The 18100-nt window shown below is 43.6% G+C and overlaps 1 protein-coding gene across 1 annotated transcript in view; it reads right to left on the bottom strand.

The window, feature by feature from the left end:
• The window catches only part of dnah9 (dynein, axonemal, heavy chain 9), a 157409-nt gene that overhangs the window by 56941 nt on the left and 82368 nt on the right, over positions 1–18100 (bottom strand). The window contains exons 46-54 of the mRNA XM_078279756.1: positions 17896–17998; positions 16972–17211; positions 10982–11143; positions 8785–8981; positions 6496–6658; positions 6128–6251; positions 3120–3262; positions 972–1133; positions 478–711 (exon numbers count right to left, since the gene is read on the bottom strand). Of these exons, the coding sequence (XP_078135882.1) occupies positions 478–711; positions 972–1133; positions 3120–3262; positions 6128–6251; positions 6496–6658; positions 8785–8981; positions 10982–11143; positions 16972–17211; positions 17896–17998 (1528 nt within the window). The remainder of the gene's footprint in view (positions 1–477; positions 712–971; positions 1134–3119; positions 3263–6127; positions 6252–6495; positions 6659–8784; positions 8982–10981; positions 11144–16971; positions 17212–17895; positions 17999–18100) is intronic.

Here is an 18100-nt window from a genome sequence, read left to right as displayed (position 1 = left end):
AGCCAGGTACTTTTCTGATCTACGTATAGCTCTGTAAGGTGATTGGCTGTGTAGGGATAGATAACCCCTACTACTACTAATATATTTCTATATACTGCTATAATATTATATACTACGACTACAATTACTTTTCTCTGGGTGTGAGTCGTGAAGAGGCTACAACTTGTATTTCACTGTGCAACCCTGTGTTTTAAAATGACAAATAAATGAACCTTGTAACCTTGTACAGTTTTAAAAATGGTTACTGCCATTATTACTACAGTCACTACTACTATTAATAGTACTACCACTATTACTGCAATCCACTTCTACTGCTAGTCACGGGAATTCTGGGATGTAAATATGGAGTCATGGGTCCCAAATGCTAGAAATTAGAAAATGAATTAGGTAGGATAAAAAAATAAAAAGATTTTCAAAGACGTTACAGATGTACAGTGCTACGGTGGGTCAGGGTGGAGTGTGAGAAGTGCGCAGTACCTGAGCGGAGGTGCTGTTGAGCTTCTGCAGGCCGTTCTCCAGCCGCTCCATCTTGGTGGTGAGATCTTTGCTCCTGTGACCCAGCAGACTGCGATACAGCTTGATCTGCTCCAGGAAAGACTTGGGCGTGGTGTAGTTGTAGCGTCGCTCGTTGGCCAGGTACTCCTTGGAAGTCTGATTGACACTCATGTGGACGTATGCCATGAATTTACTGACTGACTCCTTCACCCGGGGCTGCAAGAGTTATAAATCACAGAACTGGTTACTTCACATTAATAAAAGATGACTGTCCAGATTTGGCTGGAAAGCAATATTTCCTGATGCTTGGGCTCCGGAAGTTAATTTTCAGGGCTTCTAGTTTCAGCTTTTGAAATTAATATCACATTCTTTGTGTCGCGGAGCCTGACATTTGAAATTATATTTTCGGAGAGTGAACATCATTTTTGTGGTTGGCTTCATCCCTGTGTGTATATTAACGTATGAGCTGTTCTCACTTCGATATTCTCCACCTCCTGGAGGAACTTGAAGCTGACCGACTCCAGCGCCACCTGCGGCCATTCGTGGAACCAGTCGATCGCTGTACAGTTCACCACGGCAGGGAACTTCCTGCTGCGGACCCTCAGTTTACTGCCCACAGGAGAGAAACACAGAGCCACCTGCAACACAAGCACACCCAGGTCAAAACTACTGATGCAGCAGCCAGATCACAGTCATGTTCTGGAGACACAGGCACACTGAAAGGCAGGGGATTCCTGCTCTGATTAGCACTTCTTTATGGTCGAGTCAAATACATTTTTATTCATATAGCCCAATATCACAAATCACAATTTGCCTCAGTGAGCTTTACAATCCGTACAGCATATGACACCCTCTGTCTTTTGATCCTCGATTCAGGGGAGGAAAAACTCCCCAAACAAACCCTTTAATGGGGAAGAAATAGGAAACTGTGAATTAATTATTTGCAGCTACATCATTAAGCAAATAAAGCCTCCAGCAAGCATGTGAATTAAAAGTGTTTTGAGCTGTGGGCTGCGTCAGACTGATTTTCACTGTTGGAGACTAACAGCTGGCTTGTTGAGAAGCTCAGCCAGATGCTCGATACCATTAGAAACAAACATGCAGAAGGCACACCCAAAGACACGACTGATGATAAGCGAGGAGCTGCAAACTTATCTTACATTTCCTGTGACAATGGCTTTACACACTGAAGCTGCCGTAAGACTACAGCATTCTTTGTATTCAACCAGGGGGGCCTGAAGCAAAAATGAGCTGTGGGCCCCTAGAGGCACTGTGGAAAGGAACTTTTTCCTCGCCACTGTCGCACCAAATGCTTGCTATTGGGGTAAATTGTTGGGTCTTTGTAAATTATAGATTGTGGTCTAGACCTACTCTGTCTGTAAAGGGTTCTGAGATAACTTCTGTTAGGATTTGACACTATCAATAAAACAGAATTGAAATTGGAACAGTATACAGACTAATGTATTTAGACATATGGACCACAATCCATAAGACAGACATGTCAATTTACACAGCATTTGAATCAGTGTTTTTGAGTCATTGTAGCTGTACCTCTGCTGCTGTATACAGAATGTATGGGTTTATCTTACACCCCAATACAACTATCCATCAAGTGCAATGCCAACAGCAAAATACGCACAGAATCTTAATTTGTTCCCCACAGTACTGCTATATTACCTGGCAACCTGGCAGCAGGTTTGCCATGTATCAATTAATTTGTGGATATTTGAATAAAGGGAACATTAATTTGGGATTGTGCACCTTTTAACCACAATACCACCTGAGGTTCCCCAGATAATGCAGAACCCATTTTAAGGATTTAGGTCATAATATGCTACCAAATAAGTTTCCAAATAAATAAATCATCACAAACCAACACACATAAGGTGTGTATTTTTTACACTTCCTATCCAGTAATCATCTCGCAACCGCTTTAGAGTCCTCTAACGACAGCCAGGTAAGGAACCACTGCTCCCAGGTCTGACTGTAATAGTGATTTAAATGTTTGGCTCAGGATTTAAACCTGTGCTCACCGTGCACAGATAGTTCTGAATCAGATTACCGACATTACCCTGTCCATCCAGACAACCAAATTGTTAGAAATCCACTCTTTACAAGCTCGTGCCCATGGGATTGCCTTCCCAATTTATTACCTCTCCAACCCGTGGTTGCACCCGTGGGTGGAAGATGTGGGTGGTGGCGGTGCACACTGTAATAATGACAGGATGAACAACCCCCTGGAATCCCTCTCTCTCCAGGGGGAACAAGGCGGATACACGTTGGTAAAATTATTTGCAGCTAAATGCCGGCTTTTCTGGTAATGCTGGTGAATTTTAATGTTGTCGACTGCCTCCGAAAGCAATCAAGTTCATCTGAAAATGTCAGCACCGAAACGTGTCGAGGGAAAGGTTCATCACAAAGCCAGATTTTTATCCAGGTATGAGGGTTTTTTTTTATTTTGGAATGGTCAATTACAGTGTGAGGCGGCATGCTATTGCTATATTAAGATCATATACAGGATCTGGAAGGAAAGCCAAGGATAACAACCTTTTCTGGATGATGAGAAGGTGAAATGCAGAACACACACAGCTTTTTGTACTTGTCTGACTATCTGACTGGTTCACCTTGAGCTGTCTGCGAACCCGGTCGATGAAGAACTTCCAGCAGTTCTCCCTTGTATCCATCAGTCCCGAGCTGCGGACCTCTGGCCTCACGCTGCCAATGATGTTCTCCACCTCGTCGTCTGGGAACAGGTCAGGAATCTCTCCTTGAATTAATGAAATCAGCCACGTTACCACTGGGAAGACCACTGAGATCGTGGGAAGCACTCATTGTGATTGGTTTCTGTTAGAGAGCTAAACTTGGGTGAGAACTCTCTAGAACTGACTTATATTCTAAGGATCTGAACTTAGGCTACATTTACATTGCTAGATTTTGGTTTAAAAAGGAATATCTTCTGCTACGTTTACCCCTCTCATTCCCCCTGCTCTGGTGTTTCCCCCTCTCATTCCCCCTGCTCTGGCGTTTCCCCCTCATTCCCCCTGCTCTGGCGTTACCCCTCTCATTTCCCCTGCTCTGGTGTTTCCCCCTCTCATTCCCCCTCTCTGGTGTTTCCCCCTCTCATTCCCCCTGCTCTGGCGTTACCCCCTCTCATTTCCCCTGCTCTGGTGTTTCCCCCTCTCATTCGCCCCTCTCTGGCGTTACCCCCTCATTCCCCCTGCTCTGGCGTTTCCCCCTCATTCCCTCTGCTCAGGTGTTTCCCCCTCTCATTCCCCCTGCTCTGGCGTTTCCCCCTCATTCCCCCTACTCTGGCATTTCCCCCTCTCATTCTCCCTGCTCTGGCATTTCCCCCTCATTCCCCCCACTCTGGCATTTCCCCCTCTCATTCCCCCTGCTCTGGCGTTTCTGAGCCCATAAACCGGAGACATTTGGAAACTCTTCTGACCCATTTTGGTTTGGAATCTGCGGGGTTGTGTTGCAGTCTCAACGGCTGCAAACGGAAACCTTTGGCAACACTGACACTGACGCCAACGTTTCTCCTCCTGAGTGGGTCTTATCGGTCACGACATCTCGTTCTCTGAGACTAAAGCTACTAACGTTACCATGGCAACTACCAGCAGTGGGCGGAGTCTCCACACTGCCTCCTGTTTATGCCCAGTATACCAGAATGTTGGTGAGATATGAGGTTTGGGCGTGTTAGTTTAAACAGAGATTAGTTCTTCTACTGGAGATAAAAAAAACTTGGTGCACGGAGATCGCTTTTGGCTCAAAACTTAACGCTTAAAAAACAAAACGTAGCGGTGTAAATGTAGCCTTTATGACTCTTTTATCAAATCTATGTGTTAATAGAGGTGGTGGCAGCAGGAGTTCATACAGAGGGCTTGTGCAAATGCAGAGATCTGCTTCGAGTCACAGCAGAGAAAGGACTGTCGACATATATACACCACCTGAAACTATCTCGACTGATCTGAGTTCAGATTTGCTCTTTTTTTGCCCTAATGCCCCTCTGGTTGGCTACAGGCTGGATCTGGTGTAACATTAGGGCAAAAGATAAAACCGGACCTTTACTGTAACCTAGTCTGATAACCAGATTGATCAGTTATTCAGTCTGACAGTGTTCAGGTCAGCTGGTTTCTGTTTGGGTAGCAGTAGCTAACTGTCCCACTGACGTCATTTTCATTCAACACAGATGCTGCTGAGCTGCTGGTAGCACTTCATTTAATCATTTTCACAACAATCAACGAAGCATGCTGATTTAATAGCTGATATTTCAACCTCTGGCACAGTAATTTCACAGTAATCACAGTATCTGGCCAATAATACTCTGAAAGTTGGTCGTTGGTTTAAACTGTAGTCAATGAGCACCTGCAAAAAAAATTGTAGATATGAGCAGCTATGCCTTACAACTGTGGGGGTAGGCGAGCTTGTGCTGCTGCCGGCGAGCTAATCTGCTGGCATGTTTACTGTGCTGACTACTATTGGCTTTGTGAACGGTTATTAAAATGTTATCTTATAGTCAACACTGTACTGGATTTCTCTTATCATATTTTTTTAACATTTGAAATGTTTGCATCTGAACAACAGTGATATTGACTGCTATTGAGGTGATGGAACGCAGACAGACGGCAGGTTCATAAACAAGTCACTTTGCTGTGGAGTTTTGACACTGTGTTCTGCACTTCTAGCATCAACTGTAGCACGCAGTGTAACTGCAGTAGGAGTCATAGAGTCAACAAACTGACTCAGTAATGTCAGTTACAGCAATATCAATCTAAAATTAGCTAACATTAGCCACCACAAGCCACTGGTCATATCAGACCAGACTACTGCAGCAAACCCCCCCGAATGTACTGAGATTGGATTTTTTTTTTCCTTTTAGAAGTACATGCTCTTGCTTTATATATTAAGATTTTAAACTGAAAGTAGTGTGCTAAAGTTATTGTTGTTGTATCTGTTGGTTTAGGCCATCATTTCTAGTGCTCCAGAAAAATTATATGTACATTCATTTGTGCATACTAACTGCCAAACTACTGTACTGCGAACATTAGTATATTGAGAATAGCTCTATATTCATTTACATCAGTGGTTCCCAACCTTTTTTCCTTGGCACCCCCCACACTCATGTCTAAGAGCAGGCGGCAGGAAAAACGAGGATGATAGCAGCTAGTAGCTGACCTGATGACAGCAAGGGCCACAGGTTAAGAGGTCCCGGGGGTTTGGCCTACTAAGTAGCCTGCCTACAATTTTAAGCGAGAACAAAAATATATAGTTTTTAATACAGACTTTTGTTATATATTCTAGTGTATTATCATAATTTGTTTAACATGTGCACATTTTTTTTTTACCTCAACCTCAAACCAGATAAAGACTTGCGCCCCCCCTGTGATCTTTGCCGCCCCCATGAGGGGTGCCCGGACCCCAGGTTGGGAACCACTGATTTACATGGTGCTATGTATGGCAGCCTATCAAATGTCAGGTATAAATCTGGATGTGAATCCAGCCTTGCTTGCAATTCTTCACAACAATGTGTTGTAGTTGATAGGTGATGCTGCAGAAATGGCATGATTTGTGGCTGTGGCAAAGGAAAAGCAAAAAAACATGACACACAGTAATTAGGGAATCCGGCTGTTACCCGATGCCAACAGATCGTTGACCAGAACGAGGAACTTCTCGTCTGCCACTTGGGCGTCAGTCATTAGGAACACGGTGCCAATATTCTTCACGCCAGCTTTGATATAGAGGGATGCCAGGTCACTCTGGGTGACAGGGAGAGAGAAAGACATGGAGTGGGAGAGAAACACAGATAATGAGATTGGGCTGTTATTTTGCCTTGACGCCTGAGTCACTTTGTGGATTACCAGGACAGGTATTTCACTCAGATACACCTCCGTGTTTACATTGAAATCTTTTAATACTTCTTATGTGACTAATTAAGCTTTTCAGATGGATGTTTTTTTTTTTTGCAGTGTGGTATATCTTTGCAATGTAATCCCCTCAAACCTTGAGGTCGGTGATACTGTATCCTTTTCTCAAGGTGATCTGGAAAACCTCCAGATTGGAGATGAAGGCGGCCAGTCGGGTCAGACTCTGCTTGCCGCTGCCGCCCACTCCGACCAGCAGCGCATTCCCCCGCGGAGACTCCAGGATTCGGTTTATACGGCAGCTACATGTGGAGGTGAATACAGTCGGGGGAGGGAAAGATGGAAGGGTGAGATATCGTTAAAAAAAAAAGGAAGGGGGAGGCAAGCCATTTAAAGACAAGCTCTGACTCATCAGACAAACAAACACAGGTAGTTTGTGTCTCCTCTCTCTGCCTTTATACCGCCTGTCATCACCATCTTCACCACTCAGATGTACAAGCACCAAATGTATTAAGGATCACTGTGCTCCGGAGAATCTTTGTGCCTTCAGTAAAACACGATGAATGGGGCTCTTGTGAATTAATGAATTGCCTCCATTTCATTTGTGTTGCTTCATTTGAGGTTGTTGCCAAATACAATACAACACACTTCAGCTGACACAACTGCTGTCACTACTTACGTCCCAACGTGTACAGTCACACGCCTCAACTTTTCCTGACACTTCAACTGTCCAATGGGTGACATCACTGCTGCTATGTCCTCTATTTTTACAGTCTATGGTTTAACCACTTAGTTAGGTTTGGGAAAAGATCGTGGGTGGGGTTAAAAGATGTATGTTTAGTGACACACAAGACAAGAACAGGACATGAACCGTCAGTCAATATAGCACAGAATATAACATTTCATAAAATACAGCAAATACTATGTTTTTGGTGTGCAATATTTGCAAATCAAGTCCAACGGAGACAACGAAGAGAGAGACTGTGCCTGACACTGAGAATGGGATTTATTATAGAGTAGTAAATGAGAGATTTCGGACCAAACGAACAAAAGTAGGTGTGCCAAAGAAACTCAGAAAATAATGGCCCCATTGCAACTATAAACAACACTGGCTTAGCTGCCTCATCCTCCCCAGCTCCAGCCTCTCGTCACATCTGTTGTTTTTTGCATTTCTCTCTTTTTTTGGTTTGTTCCGTTCTTTCTAACTTAACTAAAGGGCCATATAGCTTTGTGCTACATGGATGTATCGTATGCAATTTCACTTGCGTTTCTCCAATGTTTATTTTCTATTGATGTATCTATCCATTGCTGCGGTATTGTCTGTGTTCTGTTTGCAAAAATATGGAGAAAAAAAAGTTAAAAAAAATCGTCACATCTTGTTGCAAAAAACAAGATGGTGACACTTGAGGCTTCAAAACAGCAGCCCACAAACCAGTGGGTGACATCACTGCTGCTATGTCCTCTATTTTTCAACCATGGTTCAACCACTTAGTTAGGTTTAGGAAAAGATCGTGGGTGGGGTTAAAAGATGTAAGTTTAGTGACACACAAGACAAGAACAGGACATGAACCATCAGTCAATATAGCACAGAATATAAAATATCATAAAATACAGCAAATACTCTATGTTTTTGGTGTGCAATATTTGCAAATCAAGTCCAACGGAGACAACGAAGAGAGTGTGCCTGACACTGAGAATGGGATTTATTATACAGAGTAGTAAATAAGAGATTTCGGACCAAACTAATGCTAAATTTCGGAAGGATGCATGGTACGACTCAACTCAGTTTGACTCACTTTTGCTACCATTACTTTGATTTCCCACTGGAGATAGTACCGCCTCAGTGTAGGCGGGATGCTCAGCTGATCGTCAATGTCCCAACGTGTACAGTCACACGCCTCAACTTTCCCTGACACTTCAACAGATACTTCAGCTAGTTTCGTCTCTTACACTTCAACTGCTTTTATCTCTGACACTTGAACTGCTTTCATCGCTTACGCTTCAGCTTACACTTTAGCGTACACTTCAGTCAGAGGGAGTTTGTGTTGAGTTTGCTTCAATGTTCAAATAGCTTCAATATTAAGTGATAAAGAATAAATTATAATATCAGTGTGTGAAAAGGTTTGCTTTTCCAATTTAAGGGCAATTTAAAGAAAAAAGTAGATTTTAGAGGGGTTAATAGTTTGTTTTGTTTTAAACATTTTTAGACTGAAGCACATCGAACCTGTCCTCTACATTTGTGTTAGCCGTCCTGATGCATGCTGGATTACTTTGAACAGATTTGCCTGTCTGTAAAATAGAACTGTAAATCCTGAAATAACTGGGAAGCCAGTTGAGTTCCTTGACAGACAATAAAGAAAGTGACAAAAAACACACTTTTTCTTTACTCCCCCCACACAGTCCCTGGGGTTCCAAAACTTGCACTCACATGTGAGCCATGGCGTCCTCAAATAGCACCAAGTTTAGTGTGGCGTTGACCTCATTGTAGCTGTCCAGCACCTCCAGCAGGGTTTTATTCAGGCTGCTCCAGGACTCGGCAGCCATGTACCTGGCCTCCCCCAGTCCACGGGCAAAGTGGCAGAACAGGTTCATCTCCCTGGTCTGCTCCAGAGTCTCCTCCATGTCCTCAGGGAGGGACGCACACACACATATTGCAGTGGTAAACATACAGACCTACACACACTACCCCTGTCTGCATAACATTATTTTTTTGTGGAATTCTTTGCCTTTAAAGCACCCATATTATGCTCGTTTTCAGGTTCATAATTGTATTTTAAGGTTGTACCAGAATAGGTTTACATGGTTTATTTTTCAAAAAACACCATATTTTTGTTGTACTGCACCGCTCTCTCTCACTGTTGCAGATCCTCTTTTCAGCTGGTCTCTGTTTCAGCTACAGTGTGAGACCTCTTTTCTTCTTCTTCTGTACTATCTTTGATTGCACTCACACATGCGCTGTAGCTCAGATGTACATCATGTCAGCTAGCTAGCTCCATAGACAGTAAAAGAAAGGCTGTTTCTACAACTTCGGTCAGTTACAAGGCAGGATCAGCTGGGAGACTTCTAAATGAGGGCGTACATGTAAGTAGTTCTTTTGAAGATTAAGGTGAACTTGTGTGTGTTGTAGCAGTGCTTTGCTATTGAGAACGAGGTAGCATGCTAGCGTTAGCATGCTAACGCTACGAGCTAATGGTTGCAGTTAGCCAGCTCGTTTCGGCTTGTGACGTCACAAGCCATGCCGATTTTGAACAGCTCACCCGGAGACTGAAGGCAGGACACATTCAGAAACCGTATCTCACTCAAAACAGCATGGATGGATTTTTTTCAAAGTTTGTGTGTGTGTGGAAGCACCAGAGACACAAAAGAACACCCCAAATCCCAGAAAAAGTGTTTTTTTCATAATATGGGCACTTTAAATTGTTTGAAATGGTCTTCACAGCATTTTAAAAGAGTCCTGAAAGTACTTATTTTAACCAACCAATATCTTCCTTTAAATACATTTAAAGGCCTATCATGATTATTGCTTGTTTTTTCTTTTTCTATGTGCATTTATTTTCTCCTCTGTCTTTCTTGGTGAAGACTTGGACATGTCACATGAAGCTATGCCCTTAGTCTGCTAATGATGCTGTTTGTGTAGACTTGCATGTAATATGAATCAGGGTTATTGATGTGTGTGTGTAAAATTATTGATGGATACATCCAGGTTGTGTATATTACACAGACGTGATTATTTCCTGTAATATGCTGCCTGGAGATTTCCACTTTCCAAGCCCCTGGAGGGTTTTTAGGCAATTCTCCTTCACATTCCCTTGCAAATCATATATTGAATCTTTTTATTATACGTGTAAATAAAGAAACAAAACAAAGAAGTCAGGAACACAGCTGAATATCACAGCTGTGCAGAGATTGACCGAGTTCATTTTCTTCCTTAGATAAGAAAATAAACTTTATTGTCAACACAACAAAGTTACGATACAATCACTCTGGCAACTGTTGGGCCCCAAATATTTCACTGGAGAGATTATGTGTGCCTCTTAGTTAAAAATTCACATCTATATTGTGTTCCGGTGCAGTCTTCATTGTCGTAGTATCAAGTGCACTTCCTCACAGTGCCACAGTATCTAAAGGCTTTCTTGTTTGCATGTAAAAATAGGAGAAAGCGTGCTGCATATTGCTCTGTGGCACAGGGGCAAAGTGTCCTACGTTTACGGAAGGTGCAAACACTGAATAATATATTCTGGAGTGGTGGATCTCCCTGTCCGTGTGTGGGTGTGTGTACACATATACATGTCAGGCTCTTCATTGTGGCATGACTAGTGTTCATGCCATAGAGCCAGTAGAGAGGGGAGCAGTGGACAGAAAACCATTAAAATGTTTTCCAATTTGCCGGGCTGACAGCGCAGACCCTGACAGCCAGACCCCATACCACACTGATTAATATTCTCTCCAACCCTCTACTGGCCCCCAGCATTCCTTTTTCTCCTCTCCTCTTTCTCCTCGCTGTGTTGGCCACTGATGTCCAGGTCCAGACACAAAGCAGGCAGCCTAATGATTTCCCCCTCCTGTCCCACATCCTCCAGCCTCCCCCTTTTTTCTTCCTCTGCTGAACTTTGTAAAACTCTCACCTCGTAGAACTTTTTCACTGTGTCCGCCTGCAGCTTATCAAACGCCTGGAAGTCCGGCTCCTCCAGCAGCTTGTCTCTGTAGACCCGGTTGGACTCGTGCAGATAGATTTTTAGCAGGTCTGGAGGGGCTTTCAGACACTCTGCGGTACAGAAGAGAATGCCCTGGGCGGAGAGGGGAGAGATGAAGGTTTGGAGTTTGATTCCAGAGGCTGATTTGGCCCATTTACACCGCAACAAGGAGGTAAACACAGCTCAGTCACTGTGGGTAAATCAATGGCTATTAAGTGAACTAGATGTTAGTAGGTGTGCCAAAGAAACTCAGAAAATAATGGCCCCATTGCAACTATAAACAACACTGGCTTAGCTGCCTCATCCTCCCCAGCTCCACCCTCTCGTCACATCTGTTGTTTTTTGCATTCTCTCTTTTTTGGTTTGTTCCGTTCTTTCTAACTTAACTTTAGTTAACATATATACATATAGCTTTGTGCTACATGGATGTATCGTATGCAATTTCACTTGCCTTTCTCCAATGTATATTTTCTATTGATGTATCTATCCATTGCTGCGGTATTGTCTGTATTCTGTTTGCAGAAATATGGAAAAATAAAGTAAAAAAAAAAAAATTGTCACATCTGGTTGCAAAAAACCAAGATGGTGACACTCGAGCCTTCAAAACAGCAGCCCACAAACCAATGGGTGACATGGCTGCTGCTATGTCCTCTAGTTTTACAGTCTATGGTTTAACCACTTAGTTAGGTTTGGGAAAAGATCGTGGGTGGGGTTAAAAGATGTACGTTTAGTGACACACAAGACAAGAACAGGACATGAACCATCAGTCAATATAGCACAGAATATAAAATTTCATAAAATACAGCAAATACTATATGTTTTTGGTGTGCAATATTTGCAAATCAAGTCCAACGGAGACAACGAAGAGAGAGAGTGTGCCTGACACTGAGAATGGGATTTATTATAGAGTAGTAAATGAGTGATTTCGGACCAAACTAAATTTCGGAAGGATGCATGGTACGACTCAACTCAGTTTGACTCACTTTTGCTGCCATTACTTTGATTTCCCACTGGAGACAGTACCGCCTCAGTGTAGGTGGGATTCTCGGCTGATCGCCATAGCGACGGCACATGAAGCTGCTGTGACATCATCTTCAACACGACACAAACACATTGTGTTCTCTCTCTGGATCCTTTCATCGGCAGAGGAACGTCTGCACGTCCTCAATTGACCACAGCATGGTTTTAAGACATTTGTAAAATCTGGATTGAGTGACTAAAAATAATTGGTGGTGGCTATTGACGGCTATAATATGAATATAATAAAATCCGTAATGTATTTTTATAGTGCCTTTCAAGGACCCAAGGGCGCTTTACATGAAGGCAAAACTATAAGCACACAAACAGAACGAAACACGAAAAACCGGATTTAACCGAGTCTGTAGGCTGTGGTGAACAGGTGGGTTTGAGGACTTATTTGAATAAGTCCAGGGATGTGGCATTACAGATTTCTCCCGGAGAGAGTTCCAGATGTTGGGGGCTGCCACACTGAAGGCTGGTGTGGGGAGTGGTTAGCAGACCTGTGTCCGCTATAATGCTCATATATATATATGATCATAAATGGTAGTTGAATTGGGCCGGGGCTGTCCGGGGCTTGTAGCTGTAGAGGACATAGTCCTAAATGAGTTGAAGAAAGAACTTGCAAACATCAGAACTTTTTTTCTGCCAATGGATTTCCTTAAAAGCTACCGAGCAGATCAGTGTGCTTATTCTAGGTGGGGTTAATGCACCTTAACGTGTCTGAGAATAAATAGTGTTTTTCTGTTTGTAATTTATACTTCTCTCCATCCTTAAACAACCTAAATAAAAAGAGAGAATGATGACAATGAGCAGATGAGTGTTTAGTGGATGATAGATGATTAATGTGTCTCTAGAGCAGGCCTGTGTGACGTGTCGGCTTTCCCACAGGGCCATTCATTATGCAGTCAGGCAGAACTCTGCACTATCTGGGTGCCTCACATAACAGGTGCCGTATAGGATGAGGAAGGGGACAAAGAGGCGCCTGGGCACTGTTTGTTCCCCTATGCGCACTGTCACCCAGGAGGCAGAGGCAGCAGTACGCAGATGTTGTGTGCTTCCAGCCCCAGAAGTTATTCCAATCAACAGAACCATCTCTGGGGGTAAAGCCATCTGAATCTGATCCGCCTTCATATCTGAGTTAAATCCACTGTGTAATGGTGCAGATGGGTGGTGTGCCTGTGTGTAATATTTGCATGGTTGTGCGTATTGAAGATTCAAACTGAGCCAGAATTATCGCTACTCTAAATCTACAAAAGTCAAGATGTTTTCCAGAGTATGTGTGAATGATCTGTGTCTTTCTACTCCATTTCATTGCTTGGTGTCAATCATGACATCTCACATTTATTGTGTACTGTGCCTGAGCAAAACAAAACACCATATGGCAACTCTATATAAGAGTTGACTCACAGGCCTAAGGCCATTTTATAGTCGTGCATAAAATCGACGGCGTAGCCCCGCAGACCCCCCTGCATCTACGCCGGACCCTACACCGTAGCCTGACGCGCACCTCTCGAAAAATGTAACTACACGTCGCAGCGACGCACGTCGCAGCGACGCACGTCGCTCGGCCGTGGCTTGGTAGCGTTGCATTTCCCCTGACTCATTTCCTGGTTCTCCTTCTCCATAAACCACATGAAATCAAGGAAAGGGTTAATTTTTCCTGCTACAGATTTCCCACCGTGGTCAGAAAGAACAGGGGAGACACTTTTGTTTCTCTCACTATGACTCTAGAGTCGGTACTCGCTCCAAAGTTAATCGCCGTCACTCTCTCACTTCTCCCTCGCTCTACCACTCACTCCCCACAAACACACATGCACATCAAACATCAGGCCACTTACGTAGGCTACAGCGAGAGCTCTGCGCGGAGCCTCCGCACAACTGTAAAACGGCCTTTAGTTGTTCGTTGTACCAATCAAACGGCACAGCGCTGACAAACTGAGAAGGAGAGAGAACTTTGTTTTCCTTCTCTCCAGCTGAGTTTGGCAGACTATCTCATCCTCTCTGTCCTGATCTTTCATTGCTTTGTTCAACTCAGAGGAGAGCGATTAGAGAGTTGTGGGTGTCGGCATGTATCCGTCTGTCTGTCTGTGGGGCCGTCTGCAGCGTGCGAGCTTCCCTCATACCCTGACAGATGCTCTGAGCCCCAAACAATGCTTCCCCTGCTAACAAATGCACCCAGCTGACTATCCATGGAACATCATACAGGCATATTGTTTAGTCAGTACAGTCAGAGTCTCTCTGCATCACAGGTCTCATGTACTCTCTTTCTCTTGTCTCAGTCCTCCTTTTCACTACGTCCATCTTTCTCCCATCTCCTCCTACGCCTCTTGAGCTTCGAGGAGCTCATTTAGGCTGACATGGGGAAGACAGGCCCTTGGATATACCCGCTGGTCATGGCAGAGAATGAACATTGGCAAACAGAACTCTTTGACAATGCTCCCAGTCGGATGCCAAACTGTTTGTCTTGCCCTATAAGTGGAATTTGGGTACTATACTTAAGTTATAGTACGTCTAATTTAACATCCAAAGGGCATCATAATGATCCCATTGGTGGAGAAGGTAGAGAGACAGAGTATGGAGGAGAAAGACGGAGTACTGCAACAAAGTAAGTGGTAAGAGACAAAGTATAGAAAGTAGTGGAGAAAAAAAGCTTGGCATTAGCTCCATCTTACTATCCAACACAAACCTAAAAGAGAGAATTTTGTCAGCAAATAACAGCAACAATACTCTCTTAAAGATGCAACCTTGAGGGTTGTCTGGACCCGCTCCTTGTGTCACATTTAAAAACACCGTTACAAGGTGTGTTGCAAGCTCACACAGAGTCTCTGAGCTCAGTTTCCTGGCATTAGAGTTGATTATAATGAGACGGTTGTCTTTGGCTATTTCTCCAAGTTCCAAAGTTTAAAAAAATTAAGTGAATCACAAAAAAGTCCCCCAATTATTTCTGCTGAGGCAAAACATCTGATAATTCAAAGCCAGAAAACACTGAGTGACAACTTCTTAGGCCTCATGCTTGAAATTAGCAGAAGCGTTTGTACTGTCTTTCCACTTCTGAAGGTGCAATGCACAGAGGTACGCTAGGGGAATTACAGCTGAGGCAGAGCTGTGAACTGAAGATGGTAGGCAGAAAAACTTCAAACAAGCACCAGGAGTCCCTTTCTGGCTTTCTTTGTATTCTCTCTGTGGCTGGAGAGAGGAGCAGTAAGAAAGCTTTGACAATGTTTCCTCTCTGTGGTCTTCGGACGTCCAGTCAAACTGTGCAGAGCCCGAAGACAAAGACTGGCCTTTTGAAATGCTGGCTTCAAAGTGTTATGGTGCAGCTAAACTTCCTGTTGCTTCATGGCAGTGATGTGTGTGATCAAGGATCAGGAAGGTAAGTCTCTGGGTCATCAGGGCTTAAGCTTTGGGATGGCAATTATGCTTCATCTCAAATTGCAGATGGCTCAAATCTGGAACAACTTATTACAATGGCTAAAACCCAGAAGTCATACAGGAAATACTAATATTCTAACATACTTCAAGATGCAGTGAAATGGCATCAGTAAGGCCTCTATAAGCTTAAAACAGTGGTGGTCTGACGGCATAAGGCTACATCCACACTAATACATTTTTATTTTAAAATGCATAACGTTTACTATGTTTCCTGCCGCTCACACTACTCCGACGTTTCTGAGCCCCTAAAATGGAGAAAACTCTGCTGACCACGTTTTAGTTTGAAAACTCCAGGGTTGCGTTTTAGTCTGGACGGGCAGAAACAGAGACTTTTGAAAACAATCAAGTAGACACCCACGTTTGCTCCCTGACTGGGTTTTATCAGTCAAGACGTGTGCTTCCCTGATTCGTCACGCCCATCATGTGACCCTTTTACAGAAGAAAGTCAACACGGATAACAAATATGACCTCACTGTCGATGCTAGCAGCTCTCATGCAGGTAAATTCTGCATTTTATAAAGCTACTACTGCCTACATGTGCAGGATGCAAGCTATTATTTGAGCGATTTGCAACAATACCCATGTCCAGGGCGTTATCAGCCTTACACCGTGTTTACACCGACACGCGCATGCCCAGTGTACGTGAATGGTCCGGCTTCTTAGTATGGACGGAGATTAGTTCTGAAGAGGTGCAAACTGTGTGAAAGCCCCCCTAACTTTGGGGTTTAGTTCTGATTTTCTTTCTGTTGTCACTCTCGGCCTCCACATTTGGCACAGCTCTCTTTGCTTTTAACCTACTATCACCAACTGCTTTTGCATTACTAATATTAATTTGATCCATTGTAATTTAAAAAATATTGATTAGTGCAGCTTTAAAAAGGTGAATATGAAATAGCACATTACTACACGTATGTGTTTTATACATTGTGTTGTAGTATAGTAAAAACTCAGAGCTGCCTTTCTAAACTCCTAGATGGAATTATGAAATGTAAAGTTCTTCTAGCTCAGTGGCTTAAAGCATTAATTATACAACAGACTGAGTTAAATGAGAGAGCCTGCCCTCCATGAAACCGTGGAGGATTTTGACAGAAATATTGCCCCCAAAGCTTCTCCCCTGACAGCCTTTGCGCTCTGATATTATATTCATTTAAATACATTAAATCATCACTAACACCCGTGGAAGTACAAATCCATTATATTTTCTGTTACACTTATTTCAGACTTATTTCTAGCTTTCAGACCAAGCTCTTAAATCAATAATAATTTAGATGAGAAATTAGTGACAGAAGCCTGGCTCTTTCCTCATGGGAAGCAGAGCCTTGGAAATCAAGTCCAAAATATAAAACTCCTGGTTGGAAATGGAAAGAGGAATGTAATGAAAAGAAAACTTTTTCAGTGTAACCTCTGACATTTTAATTGTGAAAAGATTAACCTGGGGTCGTTCTTCTGAAAGAACATCTGTGTCTCACCTGGAATATGTTGGAGAGGTCTCGCAGGTTGAAGATGTAGTGGAACTTGACTGCGGTGGGGAGGAAGGTGGAGGAGATGCGCTGGTGCAGGGCCAGGGCTACCTGGACCAGGGTGGAGCAGCTTTTGTGCAGGGCGGCGCTGAAGCCCCCTCCTCTCAGGTGCTGGGACAGGATGGAGGTGTAGATGGTGCTCAAGGCCTCGGCTCCAGGAAAGGACAGGGCGAAGACAGAGAAGTGGCGCTACGGAGAGAGATATACAGCATAAACAAGTTGTTCCAAACAAGGGTCAACCTAACCCTAGCCTAGTCTATATCGACGACATTTCATTTCTGGGATTGTTCCGTACCGCCGGATGTCCCGTTATTTTCAGCCGGATGTCCGTCCCCTTCCTCTTTCTTTGTGTTGGCGTTCTAAACTCTGGTGGATTTATGAGGACTATGGTTCACTGCTCCTCAGATCTCTGCAGGGTAAATCCAGACAGCTAGCTAGACTATCTGTCCAATCTGAGTTTTCTGTTGCACGACTAGAACAACCTTTGAACATAAAAACACCAAAACAAGTTCCTTCCCGAGGCTATTTTGCAGAGGCACCGTGGCTCCGTCCGGCGCTTAGCACCACCCAAGATGATTGTGATTGGTTTAAAGCTTTAGTGCGTAACTTTTTATAATAATAAAGTTACATTCAAGCCATAGCCAAATGAGTTGCTACAAAGCTAATTAAGACTATCAGCTCCACAGAACTCTCTCTGTATTTCTCAGTATGGCTATGTTCAGAAGATTATGTCGTCTGGTGACTTTCCCGCACAGAAACTCGAGTGAAGATAATGACCTGAGTGTGTGTGTGTGTGTGTGTGTGTGTGTGTGTGTGTGTGTGTGTGTGTGTGTGTGTGTGTGTGTGTGTGTGTGTGTGTGTGTGTGTGTGTACCTGCAGTCGTGGATTGATGGTGAAGCTGCCGGCTGTGGGGTTCATGCAGGACACGTATTGAACGTTGTGTATTTCTTTCAAAAGCAGCTTATTACGGTCATACCTGGGAGTACACACACACACACAGAAAAAAACATTATTTAACAGTTTTGCATGCACACAAACAGCCGGCCACACACGCACATTCCCCGATATGGACGCCTCA

This window comes from Sander vitreus, chromosome 21, assembly GCF_031162955.1.
Source record: "Sander vitreus isolate 19-12246 chromosome 21, sanVit1, whole genome shotgun sequence".
Lineage (NCBI taxonomy): Eukaryota > Metazoa > Chordata > Actinopteri > Perciformes > Percidae > Sander > Sander vitreus.
This window is presented reverse-complemented; position numbering and strand designations above follow the sequence as displayed.